Source organism: Dipodomys spectabilis, unplaced genomic scaffold (genome assembly GCF_019054845.1).
Source record: "Dipodomys spectabilis isolate Male_0828 unplaced genomic scaffold, ASM1905484v1 ptg000188l, whole genome shotgun sequence".
NCBI classification, from domain to species: domain Eukaryota; kingdom Metazoa; phylum Chordata; class Mammalia; order Rodentia; family Heteromyidae; genus Dipodomys; species Dipodomys spectabilis.
This window is the reverse complement of record NW_024870865.1, coordinates 3,909,246-3,934,791: the sequence shown is the minus strand read 5'-3', so window position 1 is coordinate 3,934,791 and position 25,546 is coordinate 3,909,246. Positions and strand designations below refer to the sequence as shown.

The window sequence follows — 25,546 nt, the reverse complement described above, 5'->3', positions numbered from 1 at the left end:
AGAGCAGCCTGCTGAGGGTGAGCAGTCTGCTGATCGTCATGAGGAGCAGAAGTAGAGGGGCGGTCAGAATGCAAAAGACAAGTATCAAGTATCTGTTTGTCAGGAGCCACATCTGTAAGAGAAGGTGAGTGGTAAGGGGAGGGAGCTGGGGTTCATTTGCCCCCAGCTCTGACCTCTAAGGGCAAGGGGTCGCTGGCTCCAGTTCACAGCAATGATGACATTCGAGGTAATAACAGGCAGGATGGTGATGGTACACCTGTAATCCCAGCGCCCAGAGGCAGGGGATCGCTCAGCAGCCAGCCCTTGCTGGGGGCAGTGATCCCTGCTCCCCAATGGGTGATGGTTTCAGCCAATCTTTATAGCTTCCTCCTAAACCAAATGAGGATGATGTATTGCCTCCTTTGACCATGCTGAGACCCACTCAACAAGAGTGACTGACTCGTCAAGGGTCGCAGGGAGGTTGTTAGTGGCGCTGGGGCAGGGAAGGGGGAGGTGTCAAGCAGGGTCTGCATTCTCCCAGGGTAAACTAAACTAATTATTGGCTTGCCTACAGAGAAGCGTTATAAACCCCAGCTTAGCTCCTGGCTTCCCTCAGAAGCCACAGTGATTATTTCTCCAAGGAGCCCGGCTGCCTTTGAAACAAAAATGATACTTAGAGGGGCTGGGAAGGTGGCTTAGTGTAGGTAGAGTGCTTGCCTAGCATGCATAAAGCCCTGGGTTCCATTCCTTCGTACCACATACACAGAAAAAGTCAGAAGTGGAAGTGGTGCTGTGGCTCAAGCTCAGCTCAAGCTCGCCTTGAGCTGAAGAGCTGAGGGACAGCGCCCAGGACCGAAGTCCAAGTCCCACGACCGACAAAACAAAACAAAAAGTCACGCACCGGTGGCTCATGCCTGTAATCCTAGCTACTCTGGAGGCTGAGATCTGAGGATCATGGTTCAAAGCCAGCCTGGACAGGAAAAGTCTGTGAGACTCTTATCTCTAATAAACCACTCAGAAAACCAGAAGTGGTGCTGTGGCTCAAATGGTAGAGTGTAAGCCTTGAGCTGAAGAGCTGAAGGATAGCTCCCAGGCCCAGAGTTCAAGTCCTCCGACTGGAAAAAAAAGAAAAGAAAAAGAAGTGATGCTGTGGCTCAAGATAGAGTGCCAGCCTTGAGCAAAAGAAGCTCAGGGACAGTGCCCGGGCCCCAGGTTCAAGCCCAACAACTGGCAAAAAAAAAAAAAAAAAAAAAAAAGAATACTTAGAGGCAGTGATTTGAGTGCTCATTTATAGTAGGTCATTTTAAAAGCTAGGTGTGGGGCTGGGAATATGGCTTAGTGGTAGAGTGCACGAAGCCCTGGGCTGGATTCCTTAGCACCACATAAGCAGAAAAAGCCAGAAGGAAGTGACGCTGTGGCTCAAGTGGTAGAGTGCTAGCCTTGAGCCAAAGAAGCCCAGGGACAGTGCTCAGGCCCTGAGTTCAAGCCCCAAGACTGGCAAAAAAGAAAGAAAGCTAGGTGTGCACTGTGTTTTAATATAACTGGTCATTTTGAAATTCTAATAATTCAATTATTAATTTGAAACCTCTTTCCTTTTTTTTTTTTGTCAGTCATGGGGCCTGAACCCTGGACCTGGGCACTGTCCCTCAGCTCTTCAGCTGTAGATTAGTGCTCTACCACTTGAGCCACAGCATCTCGTCTGGTTTTCTAGTTGCCGGAGCCTGCCGGAAAGGGAATCCTGAAATTAGGGGGCGAGGATGTGGAAAAATAAAGACATAAGACAAAAGATGGGGTCGGGAGGTCTGCAGCTCAAGACTACAGCCCCGTTTATTTTTAACTTTCCCTATTATATACTATTAGAAGTCAAGAGGTAACATAAGGTTACCATAGTGCAGAAAAACAAGGAAAATTTTAATAAAAACAAGGTGCAGTAAAAATAAGACAAGGTCAACTGGTAGAAAGTAAAACAAACTCTACAGACATAGCAAAGCAATCCCGGGCACCTGGTGTTTTTCATGAAAGCCAGCTCCTTGTACATGCCTTCAAGTGAGCATAGGGGTCAAGATGACCTTAGAGCTTTACTGTCGGCTCTTGTGGTTTATCGGAGATGAGAGTCTCATGGACTTTCTTGCCTGGGCTGACTTCAAGCCATGATCCTCAGATCTCAGCCTCCTGAGTAGCTAGGATGACAGGCGTGAGCCACCGGCACCTGGCTTAATTTGAAACTTCTAAGAGCTTTCCGAGGAGTTCCCAAACACAACCACCTCACCCCTACTTGAGAACCCACATGGACCTGAGCCCAATGAGAGCACTGACCACCAGCATTTAGCTGTGAGGGACAGGCTGATCTCCAGGTTAGAGCTGGTCATGCGCTGGAGCCCCTGGCCCAGGGGAGAGAAGGGGAGATCACTCTCTTCTGCTTGAAGGGGAGAGCGCCACCATGGGCAGCTGGCTCGCAGCGCAGGATCCCCAAGTCTGGGCCAGGCATCCCAGGGCCAGCACAGGGACAGACCTGACAGCTCACAGAGAGGCTTTGGGAGGGATTGTCTTCTGTAAAAAGGCAACTTAAAAGATGCTTTTGCTGGGCCTGTGAATTAACTTTGAAGAGTCCCCAGCTCTCCTGGCATCTCCGTGAGCACCTTAGCTCCAGGAAAGAAGACTCAGGTAAGCATCTGGTGTGGAGGGCAAACTGCTCCTCACACGGACACGCCTTCCTAGCGCATGAAAGCACAGGCAAAAACTCAGGAGACACCCTGTTCCTGTGCTGCTCCACCCGAGAATGCACTGGGATGTGGGACAGCTGTGCTTTCTACTGTGCATACATACCTCCCTCATCTGCTGCTCCCACGCCAAGCCTGGGGGTGCCTGAAAACCAGCTCAATTGCTTCTACCCTGACAGGTCTTTTCCTCAATGTGCAACCTCCATCACCCGCAGGTCCCTGGGCTGTCTTGAATGACTACACTTCCCAGCTTCCCTTATGGCTGAGCATGCACACGCACAGTGGCCCAAAATGGACTGTAGTATTCACTTCCACATGAGTTTTTCAAACCCATCATAACACACATCCTAAACTGTTTGTCCAAAATGGACTGTAGTATTCACTTCCCCTCCACCTGCTAGTTTCCAATTTGGCTTTGCTTTTTTTCTCCTTGCGCCAGGACTCCAGCAGAGCTAAGGGTACAGGCACCAGCTACCTTCCCCTTCAATCCTGAGCTCAGCCTTTTGCTTACTCAACTTACTTTCTAGGTTACTACTGTTACCTCTCCAATTATACCTCAACTTCACTTGGTTGCTTTCTCTTTATCCCTGAGCTTTGCTGTATTGTAGGTACATGTTACAACCACCACTCTCAAACTTAAGTTACTCCATTAGCTAGTAGTATCTACAACCTTACCACACCCAACTTCAGTTCCTTCCCCAGAATTTCCTAAGAAGCAAGCAACAGTATTTACGCCATTAAAGCCAGCATCAGCTTCTACCAAACCACAGATTCAATCTATCTTTGAACATCATGATTAGCCTTGCAAGCGCAAGGCCTCAAAAAATTGGTTTAAGACTCAGAGTTGTTCCTCTCCACGGAAATCTTTAGTAAAAGGCGAAAGATTTATACGATCTGAAGAGAAACCAGAGTATGTTTTCAGCAGCTGAGCACTTAGTCCTCGGGTAACCGATAGCCCTAATTCTCTAATGGTGATTATTTTTGCCAAAGAAATAGTGACATGTGCCTTTTTATTCCGAAGACAAACACAAAACCAGAATTCCATTTTTGTGAAAAAAAATCGGTGGAAGGCGAAAGGGAGAATCGAGTAACTTTAAAGTAGGAAATAACTTATGCAATGCATTGTGGGTATGCAAATAAGGCTTCGTTCTCCAGGCTCCCGTTTCCGGAAATGCCGTAAAGCGCTCGTGTGACTCCCTGCTAGACCGGCCGCCACCACTAGGGGCAGAGCAGAGCCAGACCGCGCGGGCTGGGCACCGGAGCCTGGCCCTGGGAGAAAAGTCTAATTATAAGTTTATAATTGGCGAGCAGGTGGCTTTAGGCCAATTGGTTTTTAACCTCTCCGGGAGACAGAGCGGTTTTCGGAGTGAACGAAGGGGTGTGTCCCCCCCCCCCGGGTCCCACCTTGGTTTCACCTGATGCCTCTTTAGGAAGCAGAAACCTCTGGCCTGCTCCAGGTGATGGTGAGCCTCCTGGCGGGCAGGTAGAGAACCGCGTGGGGCGCCTTTCTGCCCAGAGTGGAGGAGGTTTAGGAGAGAAATCCAGGCCTGGGAAGTCCAAGCAGGGAAGAAGCCCCCCACCCCACCCCCATTCGCCCAGTAAAAGGTGGGGCGGGGGCTGGGGGCAGACAGGAAGTGGCGGGCAGGCCAGGCCGGGGGCGGGGGGGGGGGGGGGGGGGACGGGGGACATTGACCCAGGCAAAGCCCCCTAGAGTCTCAGCAGGTGTCAGAGAGGGGTGGCTGGTCCCCCTGCCTGACAGCACCTCCTGTCCTGGGACCCCCCAGGACCTTGTCTGTTCAGCTCCTTGAACTTTGTGTGTGTGTTGGGGGGTTGGGGAGAGGAAAAAAAAACCACTGAGCTAATCTTGGACAAGTACCTCCAAAATGTCCGGAAACCCACTGCGAGACCTCAAAACCCCCAAGTGGTTTCACAGGCAGAAGCCCCCCCCCTCCCCGGGTTCTCCTCCCTCTCCCATGGAGGGTTGATCTGCCCTGTGAGCCCCTGTCCCCCCACCCCACCCCGTTCCCCTCCTCCAGTCCCCTCAGGGCACTCATTCCTGCAGTGGAGCGGCGCCCCCATGAGTGGTGGTGAATTGGGGCAGGGTGGCATACGCCTGTAATCCCAGCTGAAGAGGAGCAGGGTGGCATACGCCTGTAATCCCAGCTGAAGAGGGGCAGGGTGGCATACGCCTGTAATCCCAGCTGAAGAGGGGCAGGGTGGCATACGCCTGTAATCCCAGCTGAAGAGGGGCAGGGTGGCATACGCCTGTAATCCCAGCTGCTCAGGAGCAGAGGATGTCCAGTGCCGGGTCCACTCTGGCAAAGGTAAGAGGGCCTAGCTCAGAAATAAGATACAGAGCACGAGAGAGAGTGAGAGAGGGAAAGCTGGGGGGGGGGGACGATAGAGACAGAGACACAGAGAGAGAGAGAGAGGGGAGAGAGAAAGGCACTAAGCAAGAGCACAAGGCCCCTAGCTCAAACCCCAGTACAACACACACACACACACACACACACACACACACACACACACACACACACACACACACACACACACACACACACCCCAGCCCCTCCCCGCCCGTCTCACAGGCCTACCTGCTGTATGTCCAGCAGGGGGCGCTGAAGACACACTCCTCATCCCAGTGTAGGCTTGCGGCTTGGTTTAGGAAAGATGGGCCGGCCATAAGTGAACAGATCCAGGGCAGTGACCCCACCCCAGGCCAGGCTGGGCTCTCCCTCTCCCCCACCCCGGCCAGTAATGGAAGCAGGGGACTCTTCATGGAAGATCTTGGTCTTGGGCTCTGCAGAAGGTGGTCCTGGGCTATCTCCCTCTGATGTGGAATCAGTGGTTCAAATCCACCACTCCCTGTCGGTCTCTTGTTGATGGTGGTGGTGATGTTGGTGGTGGTGGTGGTGTGTATGTGTGTGTGTCTGTGTGTGTCGGTCCTGGAGTTGAACTCGGGTCCTGGGCGCTGTCCCTTAGCTTTGTTTTTTTCACCCTCAAGGCTAGCACTGTTCCACTTGAGCTACTTCTGGCTTTTTTGGTGCTTAATTGGTGATAAGAGTCTCACGGCCTTTCCTACCTGAGCTGGCTTCAGACTGTAAATCCTCAGATCTCAGCCTCCTGAATACCTAGGATTACATGAGTAATCTACCTTCATGAGTGTCTACCTTCTTGGTTTTTTGTTTTGTTTTGCCAATCCTGGGGCTTGAACTCAGGTCCTGGGCACTATCCCTCAGCCCTTCAGCTCAAGGCTAGCACTCTACCACTTGAGCCACAGTGCCACTTCCAGCTTTTTCTGCTTATGTGGTGCTGAGGAATCAAACCCAGGGCCTCGTGCATGCAAGGCAAGCGCTCTACACTGAGCCATCTTCCCATCCCCCAACCCCCTTTTTTAAAGACAAAACACCAGCTTAGTTGGGCACACTCACACATATAATTCTAGCTACTCAGGAACCTGAGATCTGAGGATCAAGATTCCAAGCTAGCCTGGGCGAGAAAATCTAGGAGACTCTTATCTCCAATTAACCAGTAAAAAGCTATAAGCAGAGTCATAATTCAAGCGGTAGAGCACCAGCCTTGAGCAGGGAAAAAAGCCAAGGGAGAGCTAAGGCCATGAGTTTAAGCAATAGTGCTAGCATACACAGACATACACAGACACACAGACACACACACACGCACACACAGGGGAGGATTTCAATTTAGGTCTCTTGGAAAGGTCAGACAGGGCCCGCTGGTAAGTAGGTGCCCAGGGCACCTGGCTCAGGGGCAGCAGAATATTATGGGTTGGGGGGGAGCCCGTGCAGGGAGAAGGTGGCCAAGGCTGGATGAGCCAGGTTGAGGCTTTGGGGTGTGACACTGGAATCCGTCCATCACCAGCACCCCACCGTCGTGGACCCTGCGTTTCCGCGGTCCACCACAGCGAGCAAAGGCCTTCTGTCACACGCCCGCCAGCGCCTCTGCGTCGGTCTCCACCTCCAGCTTTTGGGGCAGGTGCTGAGGGCTGTAGGCTGCGCTTTTCCACCCTCACCCCGCCGTCCTTTTCACGTACTTAATTTTGTGTCAGTACCGAGGCGTGAATTCAGGGTCTGGGCACAGGCCCTTGGCTTTTGTGCTCAAGGCTGGCACTTTACCACTTGAGCCACGGCTCCACTTTGGCTTTTTTGATGGTTCACTGGAGATAGTCTCATGGACTTTTCTGCCTGGGCTGGCTTTGAACTCTGATCCTCAGATCTCAGCCTCTTGGGTAGCTAGGATTACAGGCATGAGCCATGGGTGCCTCGCTAGCTTCTTGCCTTTATGTCTATGTTGTTGTTGGTGGTTATGGGGCTTGAACTCTGGGCCTGGGCACTGTCCCTGAACGCTTCACCTCAAGGCTAGCACTCTACTACTTGAGACACAGCACCACTTCTGGCCTTTTCTGTGTATGTGGTGCTGAGGAATCGAACCCAGGGGCTCATGCATGCAAGGCAAGCGCTCTACTGCTGAGCCACCTTCCCAGCCCAAGAATATGGATCCTAAGGCAGCATCTGTGTCCCCTGATGGTGTCCTGGCCACTGATGGCTCAGCCACTAGGCTCCTTAGGCCTCTTGTCCTGCTGCTGAGGATCTGGGCTTGTTACCAGGCTGGGGCTGCTGGCTTTGCCTTCCCAGGTGCTGGTACGCATGACATGCACATCTGGCTGCTTGGGAAGAGGCTCCCTTGCTGGGTGAGGGCTGGCCTGTGAGCTGTCTTAGCCCCATCATTTCTGGTTGAGGCGTAAGCTCCATCCAGGAATCCCACACTGGGAAGTAGAACTTCAGGGCTGGCTCTATCTGCCCTGTGTTCTTAGGCCATTGTAACAACCTCGCTGGTCTGCTTGACTGGAGAATGTGAGCAGAGGCTTCATGGACAGGGGCTGGGGCCAGTACAGAGGCAATGCCATTGTTAGTTCCTGTGACAGTTGGGTGAGCCCTGGAACTAGCAAAGGGGGGGGAACCATGTGGGCTGAGTTCATATTTGAGTTCCATCTCTGGGCCACCACAGGGTTTTTGTTTTTCTTTTTGTTGGTTATGGGTCTTGAACTCTGGGCCTGGGCACTGTCCCTCAGCTCTTCAGCTCAAGGTGAGCATTCTACCACGTGAGCCACAGCACCACTTCTGGTTTTCTGGTGGCTAATTGGAGTTAAGAGTCTCATGGACTTTCCTGTCCTGGCTGGCTTTGAATCAGGATCCTCAGATCTCATCCTCCTGAGTAGCTAGGATGACAGGCGTGAGCCACCGGCGCCCGGCCCATAGCAGGGTTTTGAGGACAGCTCATGGAGGCCCTTGACACCACAGCAAACGTCCAGGCTAGCTTCGCAGTGGCCACTGGTGACAGGCCCATGGGATTCCGGGGCTCCCCCATCCTCTCCCCACTCCTCCGGGCAGAAATCAGAGTTGCTGACACAGCCTTGATTTCCAGGGCTGAGACTGGACTCGGATCACCCCAGCATGGAGGAGAGGAGGGAGGGGGGAGGAGGAGGAGGACGGGGAGGAGGAGGAGGAGAGGGGGAAGATGAGGAGGAGTGGGAGGAGGAGGAGGGGAAGGATGCTGGGGGGAGAAGGAGGGGAGGACGGAGAGGAGGAGGCAGATGGAGGGGAGAGGGAGGATGCTGGGGAGGAGGAGGAGGCAGAGGAGGAGGGGCGGCGCCCCGGGCCTCTGGCGGGGCTCCGTTCCCCTGGGAAGGTGGCGGCTCTCCGGAGGTGGGGACGCCGGACACTAAAATTAGAGTCTGGTTCCTAAGACGACCTGGAGCGGGCGGGCGGGCACGTGACCCCGGAGGCCGCGGTCCTGGCCGGTGAGCTCAGCGGGGCGGCAGCGCGGACGGGGCGGACGGGGCGGACGTGGACGGCGCTGGCTGTGCGTCCCCGCGCCCGCCAGGGGTCCCCGCGCCCCGCAGTGCCCCGCCGTGCGTCCCCGCGCCCGTCCCCGTGCCCCGCCGTGCGTCCCCGCGCCCCGCAGTGCGTCCCCGCGCCCGCCGTGCGTCCCCGCGCCCGCCAGGGGTCCCCGCGCCCGCCAGGGGTCCCCGCGCCCGCCAGGGGTCCCCGCGCCCGCCGTGCGTCCCCGCGCCCGTCCCTGCGCCCGCCAGGGGTCCCCGCGCCCGCCGTGCGTCCCCCGCGCCCGCCAGGGGTCCCCGCGCCCGCCCGGGGTCCCCGCGCCCGCCAGGGGTCCCCGCGCCCGCCGTGCGCCCCCCGCGCCCGCCAGGGGTCCCCGCGCCCGCCGTGCGTCCCTGCGCCCGCCAGGGGTCCCCGCGCCCGCCGTGCGCCCCCGCGCCCGTGTGTCCCCGCGCCCGCCAGGGGTCCCCGCGCCCGCCAGGGGTCCCCGCGCCCGCCAAGGGTCCCCACGTCCCGCAGTGCGTCCCCGCGCCCGCCGTGCGTCCCCGCGCCCGTCCGCGCGCCCGCCGTGCGTCCCCGCGCCCCGCAGTGCGTCCCCGCGCCCGCCAGGGGTCCCCGCGCCCGTCCCCGTGCCCCGCGCGTGCGTCCCCACGCCCCGCAGTGTGTCGCGCCCCGCAGTGTGTCCCCACGCCCTGCAGTGCGTCCCCGCGCCCGCCAGAGGTCCCTGTGACCTTGGCCGGCCCGGGGAGGCCCCGCAGGCCCTGCGGCTCCGCAGCCCCGCCCGGGCCCAGGACTTCTCTGCTCATCACCAAAGCCAGGCCTACAGTGCTCCGACCTCGGGGGACAGGGCCGAGGCGCGGGGCCCTCGGCAGGGGGCTGAGGGAGGCACAGAGGAGCCACACTCGCTGCTTTCCCTTCCCTTGTCCTTCCTTCCTTCCTTCCTCAGTTGTGGGGCCTGAACTCTGGGCCTGGGCACTGTCCCTCAGCTCTTCAGATCAAGGCTAGTGCAGAGTCTCACAAACTTTCCTGCCTAGGCTGGCTTTGAACCGCGATCTTCAGATCTCAGCCTTCTGAATAGCTAGGATTACAGGCGTGAGCCACCAGCACCCAGTGTCTCTTTCTTTTTTTCTTTCTTGTCGGTTGTGGGGCTTGAACTCTGAGGCTAGCGCTCTACCCCTTGAGCCACAGCACCACTTCCAGCTTTTTCTGTTTATGTGGTGCTAAGGAATCAAACCCAGGGCCTCATGCATGCGAGGCAAGCGCTCTACCACTGAGCCACCTTCCCAGCCCCCTCTCTCTTTCTTGACTTACAGATCCTAGAGGCCAGGGACCTTTGGGTTCCCTTTGTGGAAGAGAATAGCCAACTCAGAACAGGACATTAGCAGGGTTGACCGGCCTTGGCTGCTGAGCCAGGGAGCAGGGTGGAGGGGAAACAGGAGGAAGCCCCAGCCTCTGTCTTTGGTGGGCCTGGCCGCTCCTCTCCCAGCTTTCCCGGGCTTCCTGGGAGTGGGGGGTGGGGGGGGGGCTGGCGTCCTGGAGAGGAGGGGAGGCGGAGGCGCTGCGGACGTGTGCAGTCACCACGCCGCCAGCAGCCCGGCCCCAGCGGGCTGGCCCTGTGCTGGCCCCGTGCTGGCCAGGTGCTGGTCAGGGCTGGGTGGCAGGCTGGGGCTGTGCGCACACCCCACCCAGCCCGGCCGGGCCCTGCATCATCCAGATGGCACGCGGACAGCATCCGAGGAATGCACCGGAGCTGCTGACAGCACTTGAGGCGGCCAGTGTGACTTTCCCCGGTGACTTCCTCCAAAGCCATGTGAGGAGAGGCGCAGACGCCGGGGTCCTCTCCCCTCCTCCAGCGCCCGAGACCTGCTCAGCCCCGGCTCTGGTCACAGCCCAGGGGCGCCAGGACTCTCCTCCGCCATGGGGTGGAGACTAGGAGGCTGGCGTGTAATCTCGGCCGCTCACAGTACCTGCGGGGTTATGGCGAGGCGCCGGGGCGCCAGGATTGAGTGCCCAACCTGCACAGCCAGTCTCAGTCACAAAACTCCCACTTGACAGATTGGGAAAACTGAGGCCGGAAAGCCCCTGAGTGATGGGCTCAAGATTCACACAGCTGGTGGGGGTGGGAGAGGTGGGATTCAAATGCGAGCCTGAGCGCTAGCTAACAACTCCCCTACCAGCGCCTACCCTACCTTCTTCTCTCTTCTTCTTCCCATGCTGGGCCTTGAACTCAAGGCCCGAGCTCTGCCCCTGAGCTGCTTGCTTGCTTTATTTTTTGGATGGTTCTCCGTCCTGAATGGGTGTTATGAGGTCACAGTGTTGCGGGCAAGGCCGGTCCCCCGCACCCCAGCATCTCAGCTGACTGCCTGTGGTCCCCAGAGGAGGAGGGCGGGACTCGCATCTGCTTCCCTGGAGCGCGTAGTGCAGATTCCAGTGCTCGCGGTGCGGGGAGAGTGCGGGGAGAGTGCGGGGAGAGTGCCGGAGGCAGCAGTGCCGGCCCTGGGCGTCAGGGGCTTTGCTCTGGGGCTCTCGGCCTGCAGCAGCCCCAGGCGGGCCTGCTACTGGTGAGCAGACGATCTGGCTGCAGGGCATCAGGATGATCATGGTGGCGGCTCCCTGAGTTTCTTTTTTGTTCAAGCCTAGTAGTGCTCTACCACTTGAGCCACAGTGCCACTTCTGGTTGCTGCTTTTTGCTGGTCCTGGGCCTTGAACTCCAGGCCTAGGTGCTGTCTCTAGGCTCCTTTTGCTCAAGGTTAGCACTCACCACTTGAGCTATAGAAGCACTTCGGGGGTGTGTGTGTGTGTGTGATTAATTAGAGATAAAAATCCCATGGGCTTTCCTGCCCCGGTTAGCTTCAAACTGTGATCCTCAGATCTCAGCCTCCTGAGGAGCTAGGATTATAGGCATGAGCCATCAGCGCCCAGCCTATATTATTATTATTATTATTAATTAATTTATTTTTCTGTTTCCAGAACTTGGACTCAGTCTTGTGCTTTCCCTTAACTTTCTTTCTCATGGCTGGTGCTCTACCACATGAGTTGCAATTACAGTCTGGCATTTTGTTGATTAACAATAGCTAAAGCCTTTTGGATTTTTCTGCCCAGGCTAGCTTAGAACCGTGATTCTCCAGATCTCAGCCTCTTGAGCAGCTAGGATCACAGATGACCTACCAGTGCCCAGCTTAGAGACCCAATGTAGGCCATCACAAGGACCTTGGGCATGCCTCAATTTCCTGATCTGTCAAATGGGGCTGGTAATGGTCCTGTCCTCCCTCTGGCAGTCATGTTGTGGGAATATGGCGAGGAAGAAGCACTGAGCCCAGGTCAGAGTTGGTGCCCAGGAAATGACCACTGTGGAGACGTGTGTCCTTTCTAGAACAAGCATATCCAGGGTACCGGCGTCAGGACATAGTAATCCTATACCTATAATCCCACACCTGTCATCCTAGCTACTTAGGAGGCTGAGATCTGAGGATCACGGCTCAAGGTCAGCCCAGGCAGGAAAGTCTGTGCGACTCTGATCTCCAGTAAACCACCAGAAAAACCAGAAGTGGCGCTGTGGCTCAAGTGGTAGAGCACTCGCCTTGAGCTGAAGAGCTGAGGGACAGCACCCAAGCCCAGAGTTCAAGCCCCACAACCAACAACAACAAAAAGTCTTATAGACTTTCCTGCCAGCGCTGGCTTTGAACCAAGATCCTTGAATCAGCCTCCTGAGTAGCTAGGATTACAGGTATGAGATTCTGGTGCCCAGCTTTGGATTGGCTTTTGCATCCCTGAGGGAGAGGCATTTAGGGGCCCAAGTGTGATTCAGATGAGAACGCCATCGCCTTTGTTGTTATTGGTCAGTGGGTTTGAACTCAGGGCCTGGCACCGTTCCTGAGTGTTTGTGCTCGAGCCACAGCGCCACTTTGAGTTTTCTGGTGGTTAATTGGAGATAAAACTCTCACAATTTCCCGCTGAGGCCGGCTTTAAACTGAGATCCTCAGATCTCAGCCTCCTGAGTAGCTGGGATTACAGGCGTGAGCCAAAAGCACCTGGCTTGCCACTTGTTTTTCTGTACCACTGTGGTGATGATATTTCAGACATTGCCAGTGTTTTCTGGCTTTGCCAGACGCCTTAGGGAAGACCCCGAGGCTGCTGAGCGCCCCCACGACAAAGAGCAATTGGGGTTCACTCCTTTCCAGTGGTCACACACAGACCCTGCGGGGAACCAGGAACTCAGTGGGGAAATACTTCTTCCCCATCCGGCCAGGGCCAGGGTGGACTCTGCGGGTCGTGTCAAGGTGGCCGAGCTGGGCTGTAAACAGACAGCAGGAAGCTCAGAGGGGTGGACGGGAGAAAGGATGGGCAGAGCCGGCGCCGGCCGGGCACGTGCTGACAGCTGACAGCTCCGGCTTATCCAGGCCTAGAGGCCCGGCCCAGCGTTCCGGCCGCAGGGCTTTATCAGCTGTGGAGTGACAGAGTTCAATCCTGTGGCTGCGGCAGGTGCTGACAGTCAGAAGCTGGGAGGAGACAGTCTCTCCTGGCTGCCAGCTCCCCGCCACAGGGAGGCTGGACAGGAAGACACCAGAGTGGGGGAGCTGAGCCTCAGGGCTGGATTTTCCTTTTTTTTCTCATCAAAGTTTTGTATACTGATACTGGGACTTGAACTCAGAGCCTCTTGTGTAGTGTTTTTGCTCACGGCTAGTGCTCTACCACTTGAACCACACCTTCTCTTCTTGATTTTGGCTGGTTCATTAGAGAGAAGAGTCTTCACAGATTTGTCTGCCTGGGCTGGCTTGGAACCAAGACCCTCCAGACCTCAGCTTCCTAAGTGGCCAGGATGACAGGTGTGAGCCACTGCCTCCCAGCCTATCAAAGATTGTTTGCAAGCAGGTACCAGGGCAGTAGCTCATACCTGTAATCCTAGCTATTCAGGAGGCTGAGATCTGAGGGTCTTGGTTTGAAGCCAAACCCCGGCAGGAAAGCGTGTGGATTGATTGATTTATTGATTTATATTTATGTATGTCAGTTCTAAGGCTTGCACTCTGGGCCTGGGCGCTGTCTCTCAGCTCAACTTGAGTCACAGCACTTCTTCCATTGTTCTGGTGGTTCATTGGAGATAAGAGTCTCATGGACTTTCCTGCCTGGGCTAGCTTTGAATCGCGATCCTCAGATCTCAGCCTCCTGAGTAGCTAGGATGACAGGTGTGGGATTACAGGTACAGGATTCTCCAAGAAACCACCAAGAAAGCTGGAAGTGGAGCTCAAGTGGTAGAGCACGAGCCTTGAGTACAAAAGCTTAGGGACAGCACCTAGGCTCTGAGTTCAAGCCCTAGTATCAGCAGAGAGAGGGGAAAGGCAGGGAGGTGGAGGGGAAAGGGGGAAGGGAGGATGGAGGGGAGGGAAGAGGAGAGGGAGAAAATGTTGGTGCTGAACTGCACGTTAGCACATTAGTCACTAAAGGACTTGTCTGTTTTCAGCCTGATCTCATTTTCCCAAGAGGCACAGGAAATGAAGTTCTCTGAGGACTTCTGATTCCTCGGCTGCCACTAGCAGCAGGAAATGGTGAGGGAAGACAACGACCTTTTGCCTAGGGCCCCAGCCCGGGGCTGGGCTGCACCAACTCCATTTTGTCCCCAGCTGGCCCTGTTTTCCCTTCTTCCAGCTTTGCTTCTCTCTGGAAGTCACCAGGACTTTATCACCCACGTGTAGGGTGAGACAATTCATTTATTTCCCCTATCCCCCCTCCAGAAAGACTTTCTTATCATGATGAGCTCATAGGACAAGACCACTCATGATCATCCCACCAATAAAAACCTGTCAGGGCTGGGAAGGTAGCTCAGTGGTAGAGCGCTTGCCTTGCATGCCTGAGGCTCTGGGTTCGATTCCTCAGCACCCATAAGCAAAAAGAAAAAAGCCGGAAGTGGTGCTGTGGCTCAAATGGTAGAGCGTTAGCCTTGAGCTGAAGAGCTGAGGGACAGCGCCCAGGCCTAGAGTTCAGGCCCCATGACTGACCAAAAAAAACAAAAGTCTCATGGACTTTCCTGCCCGGGCTGGCTTTGAACCTTCATCCTCAGATCTCAGCCTCCTGAGTAGCTAAGATTATAGGCGCGAGCCACTGGCACCAAGCCATGCCTGCATTTGCTCACCCTCCTCCATTTCTGTGCCCGCCTCGGCCCCTAAAAATAAAACAATAATACCCTAAAAATAAAACAACAATACTAACAATAACAACAACAATAAAATCATGGTTTCCATTTCCTGGAATTCATTTTGATAAATAGTATTTTTAAATATTCAGGGGAGTTACACCTTTGTGTTCCTCTGCTAAGAGCATCCTCCGTTGGTCTCACTGTGTGTGGATGCCTAGAGGTCTGTACAATTTGTTCTGTCCCAGTGCATTTTAGATCTAGCTTTCACATATGAGAGAAAACATGCACAGCTTGTCTCTCTGAGCTTGGCTTACTTCACTTAACATGATTTGTTCTCGGTCCATCCATTTCCCCGCAAATGACATAACCTTATTCTTTCTAATGGATGAGTAAAATTCCATTGTGTTTAGGTACCACGTTTTTGGATCCACTCATCTCTTGTGGGGCTCTGAGCTGTTTCCCTGGCTTGGCTATTGTGAGTAGTGCAGCAGTGAACATGTTTGTGCAGCTGTCCTTATATCCTGGTTCATGATGCTCAGGGTAGATGCCCAGGAGTGGAATGGCTGGGTCATAGGGAAGGTCTATGTTTAGTTTGTTGAGGAACCTCCAGACTGCTGTCCCGAGTGGTTGTACTCACTTACATGCCCACCAGTGGTGCAGTAGTGTTCCTTTTCCCCATATCCCTGTAGATTGATTTCATGATGCTGGCCAATCTAAAACTGGGTGAGATGAAAAGTCAGAGTATTTTAGTTTGAGTTTCCTTTATGGCTAGGGAAGATGAGCATTTCCTCCTGTGTTTCTTTGCCATTCTTACCTCTTCTGAGCAGTCTCTCCTTAGCGCCTTTGCCATCTAGTGGATAGTTTCTTAGCTTTGGGAGGGGTTCTTTTTCTTTTCTTTCCTTCCTTCCCTGCCTTCCTTCCTTTCTTTTCTCTCTCTCTCTCCCTCCCTCCCTCTCCCTTCCCTTTCCTTCCCTTCTCCTTCCTTCCTTCCTCCCTCCCTCCCTCTCTCTCTCTCTCTCTCTCTCTTTCTTTCTTTCTTTCTTTTTGTGTCCGGTCGTGGGGCCTGAACTCTGGGCCTGGGCGCTGTCCCTCAGCTCTTCAGCTCAAGGCTAGCGCTCTACCACTTGAGCCACAGCACCACTTCCGCCTTTTTTCTTTTTTCTTATGTGGTGCTGAGGAATCGAACCCAGGGCCTCATTCATGCAAGGCAAGTGCTCTACCACTGAGCCACCTTCCCAGCCTCTTCCTTCCTTCCTTTCTTTCTTTTTTTTTTCTTTCTTTCTTTCTTTCGTCAATTGTGGGGCTTGAACTCTGGGCCTGGGCGCTGTCCCTCAGTTCTTCAGCTCAAGGTGAGTGCTCTACCACTTGAGCCATAGCACCACTTCCGTTTTTCTGGTGGTTTATTCGGGATAAAGAGTTTCATGGACTTTTCCTGCCTGGGCTGGCTTTGAACCACAATCCTCAGATCTCAGCCTCTGAGTAGCTAAGATTATAGGTGTGAGCCACTAGTGCCCGGTGAGGGTTAGCTTCTTGAGCTCCTGGTATATTTTGGGTATTAGGCCTTTGTTGAATGCATTGCTGGTGAAGATCTCTCAGTCTGCTTAGGCAACCAGCCTTGGGCAGCCAGGAACTAGGCCTGCTCTTCCTCCAGCTCCTCGGGCCTGCCCTCCACCTTCCAGTCCTCTGTTGAAATGCTCTTTCCTGGAATGATGTTCCAGATGCAATGTGGCCAATATAAGGCATGGGAAGAGCAGGCAGAGCACGACAGCAAAACAGGAAACAGAAAAATCAGATGCCAGGGGCTCATGCCTCTAATCACATAGCACTACTCAGGAAGCTAAGGGCTGAGGATGGAGGTTTAAAGCAGAAAAGTCTGCAAGACCCTTATGCGCTTAAAGGGAATTAACCACCAAAAATGTGGAATGGAGCTCAAGTGGTCCAGTCTTAGCCTTGATTGAAAAAGCCAAGCATGAGCACAAGGCCCTGAGTTCAAGTCCTTGTCCCAGCACACACACACACACACACACACATACTGGAGGAAAGAAAGAAGTCTTGTACTACAGCAAATGATGTCCCTCAAATTTGTGCCTGCCCAGAACCTCTGTGTGTGGCCTCGTCTGTAAGCAGGACCTCTGCAGTTAGACTGAGACTGAGTTGAGGCGAGGTCCCCGAACCTGGTGGTTCATTGGAGATAAGAATGTCCCTGGGGGGGCTGGGAAGGTGGCTCAGTGGTAGAGTGCTTGCCTTGCATGCATGAGGCCCTGGGTTCGATTCCTCAGCACCTCATAAGCAAAAAGAAAAAAGCCGGAAGTGGTGCTGTGGCTCAAGTGGTAGAGCGCTAGCCTTGAGCTGAAGAGCTGAGGGACAGCGCCCAGGCCTAGAGTTCAGGCCCCACGACTGGACCCCCCCCCCAAAAAAAAAAAAGAATGTCCCTGGGTCGAGCGCCGGTGGCTCACACCTGTAATCCTAGCTACTCAGGAGGCTAAGATCTGAGGATCGCAGTTCAAAGCCAGCCTGGGCAGGAAAGTCCTTGAGACTCTTATCTCCAATAAACCATTAGAAAACCAGAAGTGGTGCTGTGGCTCAAGCGGTAGAGCACTCGCCTTGAGCTGACGCACTGAGGGATGGCGCCCAGGCCCAGAGTTCAAGGCCCATGACTGGGAAAAAAAAAAGAATGTCACCGACTTTCCTGCCCCAGGCTGGCTTCGAACCACAGTCCTCAGATTCAGCCTCCTGAGTAGCTAGGGTTATAGGTATGAGCTACTGGCGCCTGGTGTCCATTCAACAACTCTATTTATTGAGTGCCTGCTGTATGCCAGGCACTGTCTGAGCGCTGGAGTCATAGCAGGTGCAAGCAATGCAGGACCTTTCCTTCCTAGAGCCTGAGACCCTCCAATCTGTCTTCAGTTTTGTGCCCTCCCCAACAACCAGAGATTTTGCACCCCATAAAGTGCTTCCTTTCATTTCCTCTTCTACCCTCAAGGATAAGAGAGAACAGAGAGAGAGAGAGAGAAGAGAGAGAGAGAGAGAGAGAGAGAGGGAGAGAGAGAGAAAGAGAGAGGGAGAGAGGGAGAGAGAGAGAGAGAACGCTTCCCTGGTGAAACTGGCAGGAAGTCTGCCCCAAACTGGCACAGGCAGAGGGGGGCTCTGGGGATGGGGCTGGCATCCGGAAGCCTGGCCTTCCCTTGGAGCGGGCAGTCAGGTGACGGGGTGTGGACCCACTGCCAGGTGCCAGGCGGGAGGCCCCGGGGGAGGCTGGCTGCTTGGAGGAATGGCAGGAAGTGCTCTCCCCCAAAAGCCCTGTGTCTCCTGAAATGGAGACATGGTCCCTTCGCTGGCCCTGCCCGTGCCTCCCCGCGGCCCAGGGCGGGGCGGTCATGGGGCCTCGTCCGGGACACCCGGCCCTGCTCTGGTACATCTTGTCCTCCTCTGAAAGAGCTCTATTAATACCCTGCGTGGACATTCAGGACAGCCATTCATGATCTCTGTCCTCACGTGTGTCCCCAGTCCAGGCCATTCATGAGCGTGAGCCTGATCTCGGGGCCTGCCTGTCTCCACCCCTCACCCCTGCACGCCTGCCTCCCTCCACCCCTCACCCCTGCACATCAGGGATCCTGACACCATGAACTGTCCAGAGAGGCCAGGTGCCGGTGGCTCACGCCTGTCATCCTAGCTGCTCAGGAAGCTGAGATCTGAGGATCCAGGGTGAAAGACTTCAGGCAGGAAAGTCTGTGAGCCTTTTATCTCCAATGAACCAGCCAAAAGCTACATGTGGAGCTGTGGTTCAAGTGGTAGATACCAGCCTTGAGCAAGAAAGCTAAGGGGTAGTGTCTAGGCCCTGAGTTCAAGCCCCAGTACCAGCATGCGGGCGTTCACGCATGCACACGCGTGCGCGTGCACACACACACACACAATTGGCAGTCGTGTTAAGACTGACGGTTGTCAGGGGCGACAGGATGAAGGCTGTATGGTGTGGAGTAGTCATGTCCTAATTTTTTTTTTTTTTTGGTTGGTCGTGGGGCTTGAACTCTGGGCCTGGGCGCTGTCCCGCAGCTCTTCAGCTCAAGGCTAGCGCTCTACCACTTGAGCCACAGCGCCACTTCTGGCTTTTTCAGATCTCAGCCTCCAGCATGGCTGGGATCCCCAGTGTGAGCCACCAGCACCCGGATGGACAGCTTATATTTTTATGGACTAGAACTGGCCACCCAGGAGGAGGATGGGAGGATGGCCACTGCCTTCCCTGGGGAACAGGCTATGTGTGCTCAGGTCTCATGGGCGCCCCCTCCTGGCCACACACGGGTACTCCCTACCCATCTGAAGGCATGGACTGGGTCCTGCAGGGCAGCCATTATCCCCCCCCCCCCCCCCCGCCCCCTCAAGGCTGAGGATCTGGGTTCAAAGTCAGTCCAGGCAGACAAATCTTCAGATTCATCTCCAGATAACTGGCAGAGAGCCAGAAATAGAGATGTGGCTCAAGGGACAGAGCAATGGCCTTGAATGGAAAAGCTAAGTAAGAGCTTCAGGCCCCAAGTTCAAGCCCCAGTACTTCTCTCCACCATTTCAAGCTAACTGGGACCAACCTCTTCATATGAATAAACTCACTTAGGCCTCGTGGGGAGATGTCTGGGTGCTCAATTTGGGCAGATGCAACTGGAAGTCAAACTTTAGGCTTTCTACTTCCTCCACCTGTCCCTCCAACCCTCAGTGCTCTCCTGCCAACTGGACTTAAGGAAAAACACAGAAGACACCACCAACAAAGCCACACTTCCGCTGGGCACGGTGGCTCACGCCTGTAATCCTAGCTACTCAGGAGGCTGAGATCTGAGGATCATAGTTCAAAGCCAGCCTGGGCAGGAAATTCCGTGAGACTCTTATCTCCAATAAACCACTAGAAAACTGGAAGTGGCGCTGTGGCTCAAGTGGTAGAGCGCTAGTCTTGAGCTAAAGAGCGCAGGGACAGCGCCCAGGCCCAGAGTCTAAGCCCCATGACTGACAAAAAAAAAAAAAAAAGAAGCCACGCTCCGGCTCTGTCTGCTCTTGCAGCTCTTTTGGAAAGCTAGTTATTAAGAACATTTTCTACTTTTCTTTTTTCCTTTTTTTTTTTTTGTCAGCATTCAGAGGACTCACAAGCACGGCGAGAGACGAGAGCTAAATGAGAAAATGTTCAGAACATTCTGAGAGCCGGGACTGCCACCCAGGGCAGAGACGGTGGCTTCTCCTAAACAAGACTGGCAGTTCTGAGAACCAGGCGGGCTGTCCCTCCCGGGCACTGTTGGTGAAGAAGGTGGGAAATGGAAGTGACAGAAAGCTAACTTAATGAAGTTGGTTTAGTCAGCCCAGGACAATTTGAAAGTCCAAAGTAATCTAGCTTCAAGTACTGCTGGATCCAGGGACTTCTGGCATGCCATCAGAATGTCAGTTATGGGGTCAATATAGGTAGAACCCCTTCTTAGAAGATTATGGCAGGGGCTGGGAAGGTGGCTCAGTGGTAGAGCGCTTGCCTTGCATGCATGAGGCCCTGGGTTCAATTCCCAGCACCACATAAGCAAAAAGAAAAAAGCCAGAAGTGGCGCTGTGGCTCAAGTGGTAGAGCGCTAGCCTTGAGCTGAAGAGCTGAGGGACAGCACCCAGGCCCAGAGTTCAGGCCCCACGACCGGACCCAAAAAAAAAAAAAAAAGAAGATTATGGCAATGGAAGAGGGGGGAGGGAGAGAAGGGGAGAGGGAAAAAGGGAAGAGAGAGAAAGAGAGATCATTCATTGGCTTTTCCTTTCCTTCCCCAGGCTTCATAGACATTCTTTCTCTCTTCTTCATTCACAGCCAAGTGCCAGTGGTTCACTCCTGTAATCCTAGCCACTCAGGAATCTGAGATCTGAGGATCACAGTTCAAAGCCAGCCCAGGTAGGGAAGTCTGTGAGACTCTTGTCTCCAATTAACTTGAAAAAACTGACAAGAAGGGTCATGTGGTAGAGTACTGGCATGCGTGTGTGTGCACACACACAGGTAGATTAATTCATGTGAACTCAGTTTCTTTGTCTGAAAAATGAGGAATAATAGTGGTACTTTTTCATTCAATGTCTTTCAGATGCTAACATACACTTGTGTGTGTGTGTTTGTGTGTGCTGGTCCTGGGGCTGGTCTTGAGTATTGTCCCTGAGCATTTTTTTTTTTTTTTTGTCGGTCATGGGGCTTGAACTCTGGGCCTGGGCTCTGTCCCTTAGCTCTTCAGCTCAAGGTGAGCACTCTACCACTTGAGCTACAGTGCCACTTCCAGTTTTCTGGTGGTTTATTGGAGATAGGTAGGAGTCTCATGGTCTTTCCTGCCTAGGCTAGCTTTGAACCTCCATCCTCAGATCTCAACCTTCTTTTATTTTTATTTTTATTTATTTATTTATTTATTTTAGATCTCAACCTTCTGAGTAGCTAGGATTACAGGCGTGAGCCACCAGCGCCCAGCCCTGAGCATTTTTTTTTTTTTTTTTTGCTCTAAGCTAGTGCTCTGCCACTTGAGTCACAGCTCCACTTCTAGCTTTTTGCTGGTAATTGGAGACAAGAGTCTCATAGACTCTTTGGCCTGGGCTGGCTTCAAACCATGATCTTCATATCTCAGCCTTTTAAGTAGCTAGGATTACAGATGTGAGCCATCAGCACCTGACAGAAGCTCTTTTTTTTTTTTTTGGCCAGTTCTGGGACTTGAACTCAGAGCCTGAGCACTGTCCCTGAACTTCTTTTGCTCAAGGCTACTAGCACTCTACCACTTGAGCCACAGCACCACTTCCGGCTGTTTCTATGTATGGGCTCCCCTGGGGCTTCATGCGTGCTACGCAAGCATTCTACTGCTAAGCCACAGTCCCGGCTCCAGATGCTAATTTTTTAAGTTACGATTTTCTTAGAGGGTCTGCTTTTTCTTGCCACTTCCTTGCCCATCTCTGCCCAACCCATCTCTCTTTAGTTCTCCACCGCTGCCATGTACCTTGTTAACACAAATTCTCTGGAAGGGATGGTGAGGTCAGGTTTGATTTTTTTTTTGGGGGGGGGTCCGGTTGTGGGGCCTGAACTCTGGGCTGGGCGCTGTCCCTCAGCTCTTCAGCTCAAGGCTAGCACTCTACCACTTGATCCACAGCGCCACTTCCGGCTTTTTTCTTTTTGCTTATGTGGTGCTGAGGAATTGAACCCAGGGCCTCAGGCATGCAAGGCAAGCACTCTACCACTGAGCCACCTTCCCAGCCCCAGGTTTGATTTTTTTAAGGGGTATATCTTCTGTGTTTCTTCCTTTTTTATTGTTGTTGTTGGTCATGGAGCTTGAACTCTGGCCTGGGTGCTGTCCCTCTGCTCTTCAGCTCAAGTCTAGTGTCCTACCACTTGAGCCACAACACCACTTCTGGCTTTTTCTGCTTATGTGGTGCTGAGGAATCAAACCCAGGGCTTTATGCATGTGAGGCGAGCACTCTACCTCTAAGCCACCTTCCCAGCCCCTGGCTTCGTTAAAAATGTGTATATTTATTTAATGAAGACTAGCTCTTTATGTAGCCCAGGCTTGGCCTCCAACTCCCCTCCTTCTGCTTCAGCCTCCCAAGTGCTGGGATTACAGGTGGGCGTCACCACAACTAGCTCGTAGCCTCATTTCTAATTACAGATGGGAAGCCCAGGCCCAACTGGGGTCTTGGGTGTCTAGGGGGAGGAAGGGCCATTGGTGTCCCAGAGAGAGCCATCCCTTCTAATTCCACTGAGAGTTTTTGGCTGGGGGTGGGGAGGGAGGAGAGGCTGGCATGTGGAAGGCATCCTGAATGACCTCATCTCCAGGCTGTGCTGTCAGAATTCCAGTCAAATCAGTAAGGGGCAGAAGGGTCAGTATTCTACAAGTCCTTGGTCATCTCCTGGCTGTAATCAGTTGACCTTGGAGAGGGTCACAGCACGTGGTCAGGGACAGCAGGGTGGGGTCCCAGTGCTGTTTTACCCCCTTTGCAGCACATGGGTCTCTCTGGCCTGACAATCTGGTGGGGAAATGGAGATCTTCAGAGTTTGTGCCAAGTTCACTTGGGGCGGTCAGCACCACGGACAGCGCCATGCGGGGCAGGAGCAAACCTGGGGCTGGCTGAGTGAGGGGCGCCTTCCAAACGCGCCAGGGACCCAGCACCCGTGGCTCACGCCTGTAACCCTAGCTACTCAGGAGGCTGAGAGCTGAGGATCACGGTCCAAAGCCAGCCCGGACAGGAAAGTCTGTGAGAGGCTTATCTCTAGTTAACCACCGAAAAAACCGGCGGCTCAAAGTGGCAGAGTGTTAGCCTTGAGCCAAAAGAGCTCAGGGACGGTGTCCAGGCCCTGAGTTCAAGCCCCATGACTGACAGAAACACAAACCTACAAAACCACACTCACGGGGAGGGGAGACAGACGGGTGGTGGAAGGTGTTGGCTGGGGCTGTGGTGAATGAGTCACCCCCTGCACCCCCACACTCCCATTGTGCCCGGGAACCCCTGGGGTGCTCCCTGCCACTCCCAGCTATGGTTAGGGTGGGAAGAACAGGGAGAAAATGCCACCGAGAGGCCCCCGGCTTTCTGCAGGAAAAGAAGCAAGAGATGGAGGAGCCCTGTCCCTTCCTCCCTCCCCCCCAGCCCAGCCCAGCCCATTTCTATACAAGGCCTGATCGCCCCAGCCGCCACCCCCGGCCCACAGTGCTCCTCGCAGTCGGGCCTGGAGGGGTGCATTCTCAGGGCCTGAGCTCAGCCTGCGGGAATGTGGCTGATAAATCAGAGATAACTCCCCCTCCCCTCCAGGAAAGGGCTGGCCGATGCACAGACCTGCAATAAAAGGGCCGCAGCCCGCCCTGAGAAGTTGGAAGAAGACGCAGGGGTCCTGGGACCGGCCAGCGCAGCCCTCCAGCAACATGGGCCTCTCCACATCGGCGCCCTCTGTGGCCATCCTGCTGCTCCTGTTCTTGTCCTGGATGCCTCTGGGAGGCCGGTCTCACCCCCTGGTGGCCTCTGGCCAGGACTCAGAGCTGTGGGAAATCCAGGTGAGCCCAGAGGGATCCTGGAGGACTGGCCTGGGACTGACTCCCTCTTAAGCAATGGGAGGGGCGGGCAGCCCAAGGGTGTGGTGCTGAGGCCCCCAGCTCCCTCGCCCACCACAGGAGCTGCTGGATCGTTTGAGGAGCCAGGTCTCATCCAGGATGGAGGCCAAGCTAATGGCCGTGGAACCTCTCCAACAATCCCAAGGCCCCTCGGGATCCGGGGAGGCCGCCCTGGACGGTCACCTTGGGCACAGAGGACGCCCCTACCAGGCCTTGCGGGGGCTGAAGGTGTCTAAGAAGGTGTTCAGCTCAAGCTGCTTCGGGCAGAGGATAGACCGGATCAGCTCTGCCACTGGCCTGGGCTGTAATGGTGAGTGTCCACCTGGTGCTACTCCCAGGCCTGACCTCCCAGGGTGGGAAACCTTCAGAAAATAGGACGCAGCCCCCACCTACCCTCTGCCATCCCACTGCGGCTTCCTGTCCTGCAGCGGGGTGTCTAGTCACTGCCTGGCACGCTCGTCCTTGGAGGAGAAAGACTCCTCTATTTTCCCTCCCCACATCTACTAAATTGTCTAGATCCTCAAAAGCCGAGAGCCAAGATCATCAAGGAATCCCATTTCACAGCGAGGATTCCACGAAGGGCCGAGAGATGAGTCACTCCAGAGCCTTGAGCACCAAGATCAGCTGGGGCACCCGGGGCTGGTGGCTCACACTGGGAATCCCAGCTACTCAGAGGCTGAGATCTGAAGATCTCGGTTCAAAGCCAGCCCTGGCAGGAGAAAGTCTGAGAGACTCTTTTCTCCAATTAACCACTACCATCACCAACAAAAAAATCCCCAAACAAACCAGAAGTGGAGGTCTGCATAAGTGGAGGAAAGAGTTCATGGGGAATGCAAGGCCCTGAGTTCAAGCCCCAGCACACACACACACACACACAGATCAGCTTGGGCTAAAGGATGTACAAGAAAATCTCAGCTTCTGCCTCAGTTTCCACCCCCGGAGGTTCTTCTCATCCTCTCTTTTCCCCCCCAGTGCTGAAGCGGAATTAGGCGAAGTGCTGGTTGCACACATAGGCTTCCGACTCTGGAGAGGCTCCTGCTCCATCCCTGCCCGGTTTGAGCCAGGACACACAACCACCCTTTGAATCAACTTCCTATTTATTTTTATTTATTTATTTATGTATTTATTTGTCTGTTTTCTACTGGATGATTTCTTACCTTGGAGCACAAACTTTTCCACAATGAAATAAAGTCAGCATCACAAACCTTTTTTTTTTTTTTTTCCACTTGAAATGGATGTTTCTGTGTATACAAAAAGTCCTTAATAAGCTGGGTGACAGTGGCTCATGACTATAATCCTAGCTACTCAGGGGGCTGAGATCTGAGGATCGTGGTTCAAAGCCAGCCCGAGCAGGAAAGTCTGTGAGACTCTTATCTCCAATAAACCACTAGAAAACCGGAAGTGGCACTGTAGCTCAAGGGGTAGAGCGCTTGCCTTGAACTGAAGAGCTGAGGGACAGCACCCAAGCCCAGAGTTCAGGCCCCACAACTGGACCCCCCCCCCAAAAAAAAGAGAGGGCTGGGAAGGTGGCTCAGTGGTAGAGCGCTTGCCTTGCATGCATGAGGCCCTGGGTTCCATTCCTCAGCACCACATAAGCAAAAACTAAAAAGCTGGAAGTGGTGCTGTGGTTCAAGTGGTAGAGCGCTAGCCTTGAGCTGAGTAACAGTGCTCAGGTCCAGAGTTCACGCCCCATGACTGGACCCCCCCCAAAAAAAAAGAAAAGAAAAGAAGAGAAAAGAAAAGCAAAGGAAAGAAAGAAAGAAAGAAAGAGAAAAAGAAAAAAGTGAGCTGGAT

At 54.2% G+C, this 25,546-nt stretch overlaps 1 protein-coding gene and 2 non-coding genes across 5 annotated transcripts; 2 read left to right on the top strand and 1 right to left on the bottom strand.

The window, feature by feature from the left end:
- The first annotated feature begins 35 nt into the window (after positions 1-35).
- Nppb (natriuretic peptide B) lies at positions 36-24,957 on the top strand. Of its 3 annotated transcripts, none has more exons than XM_042695689.1 (4): positions 36-124; positions 23,457-23,695; positions 23,813-24,062; positions 24,725-24,957. In XM_042695689.1, exons 2-4 carry the CDS (start codon positions 23,471-23,473, stop codon positions 24,739-24,741), a joined length of 492 nt encoding a protein of 163 aa, XP_042551623.1. In that variant the 5' UTR covers positions 36-124; positions 23,457-23,470; the 3' UTR covers positions 24,742-24,957. The 3 variants fall into 3 exon arrangements, 2 of the variants coding, with proteins under 2 accessions (XP_042551623.1, XP_042551622.1); XM_042695688.1 differs by lacking the exon at positions 36-124 and adding an exon at positions 20,542-20,583; XR_006149949.1 differs by lacking the exons at positions 23,457-23,695; positions 23,813-24,062; positions 24,725-24,957 and adding an exon at positions 1,590-1,629.
- Positions 3,498-3,613, bottom strand: LOC122121517. Its single transcript, XR_006149954.1, has one exon. It is a non-coding gene; the product is annotated as a U5 spliceosomal RNA (small nuclear RNA).
- Positions 20,161-20,224, top strand: Trnaa-ugc. Its single transcript has one exon. It is a non-coding gene; the product is annotated as a tRNA-Ala (tRNA).
- Positions 24,958-25,546: the final 589 nt, after the last annotated feature.

Coding starts and splice junctions, on each gene's coding strand:
- Nppb (XM_042695689.1), top strand. CDS start 23,471: ATGCACAGACCTGCAATAAAAGGGCCGCAGCCCGCCCTGAGAAGTTGG. Junction 23,696..23,812: donor CAGAGCTGTGGGAAATCCAG/GTGAGCCCAGAG, acceptor CGCCCACCACAG/GAGCTGCTGGATCGTTTGAG.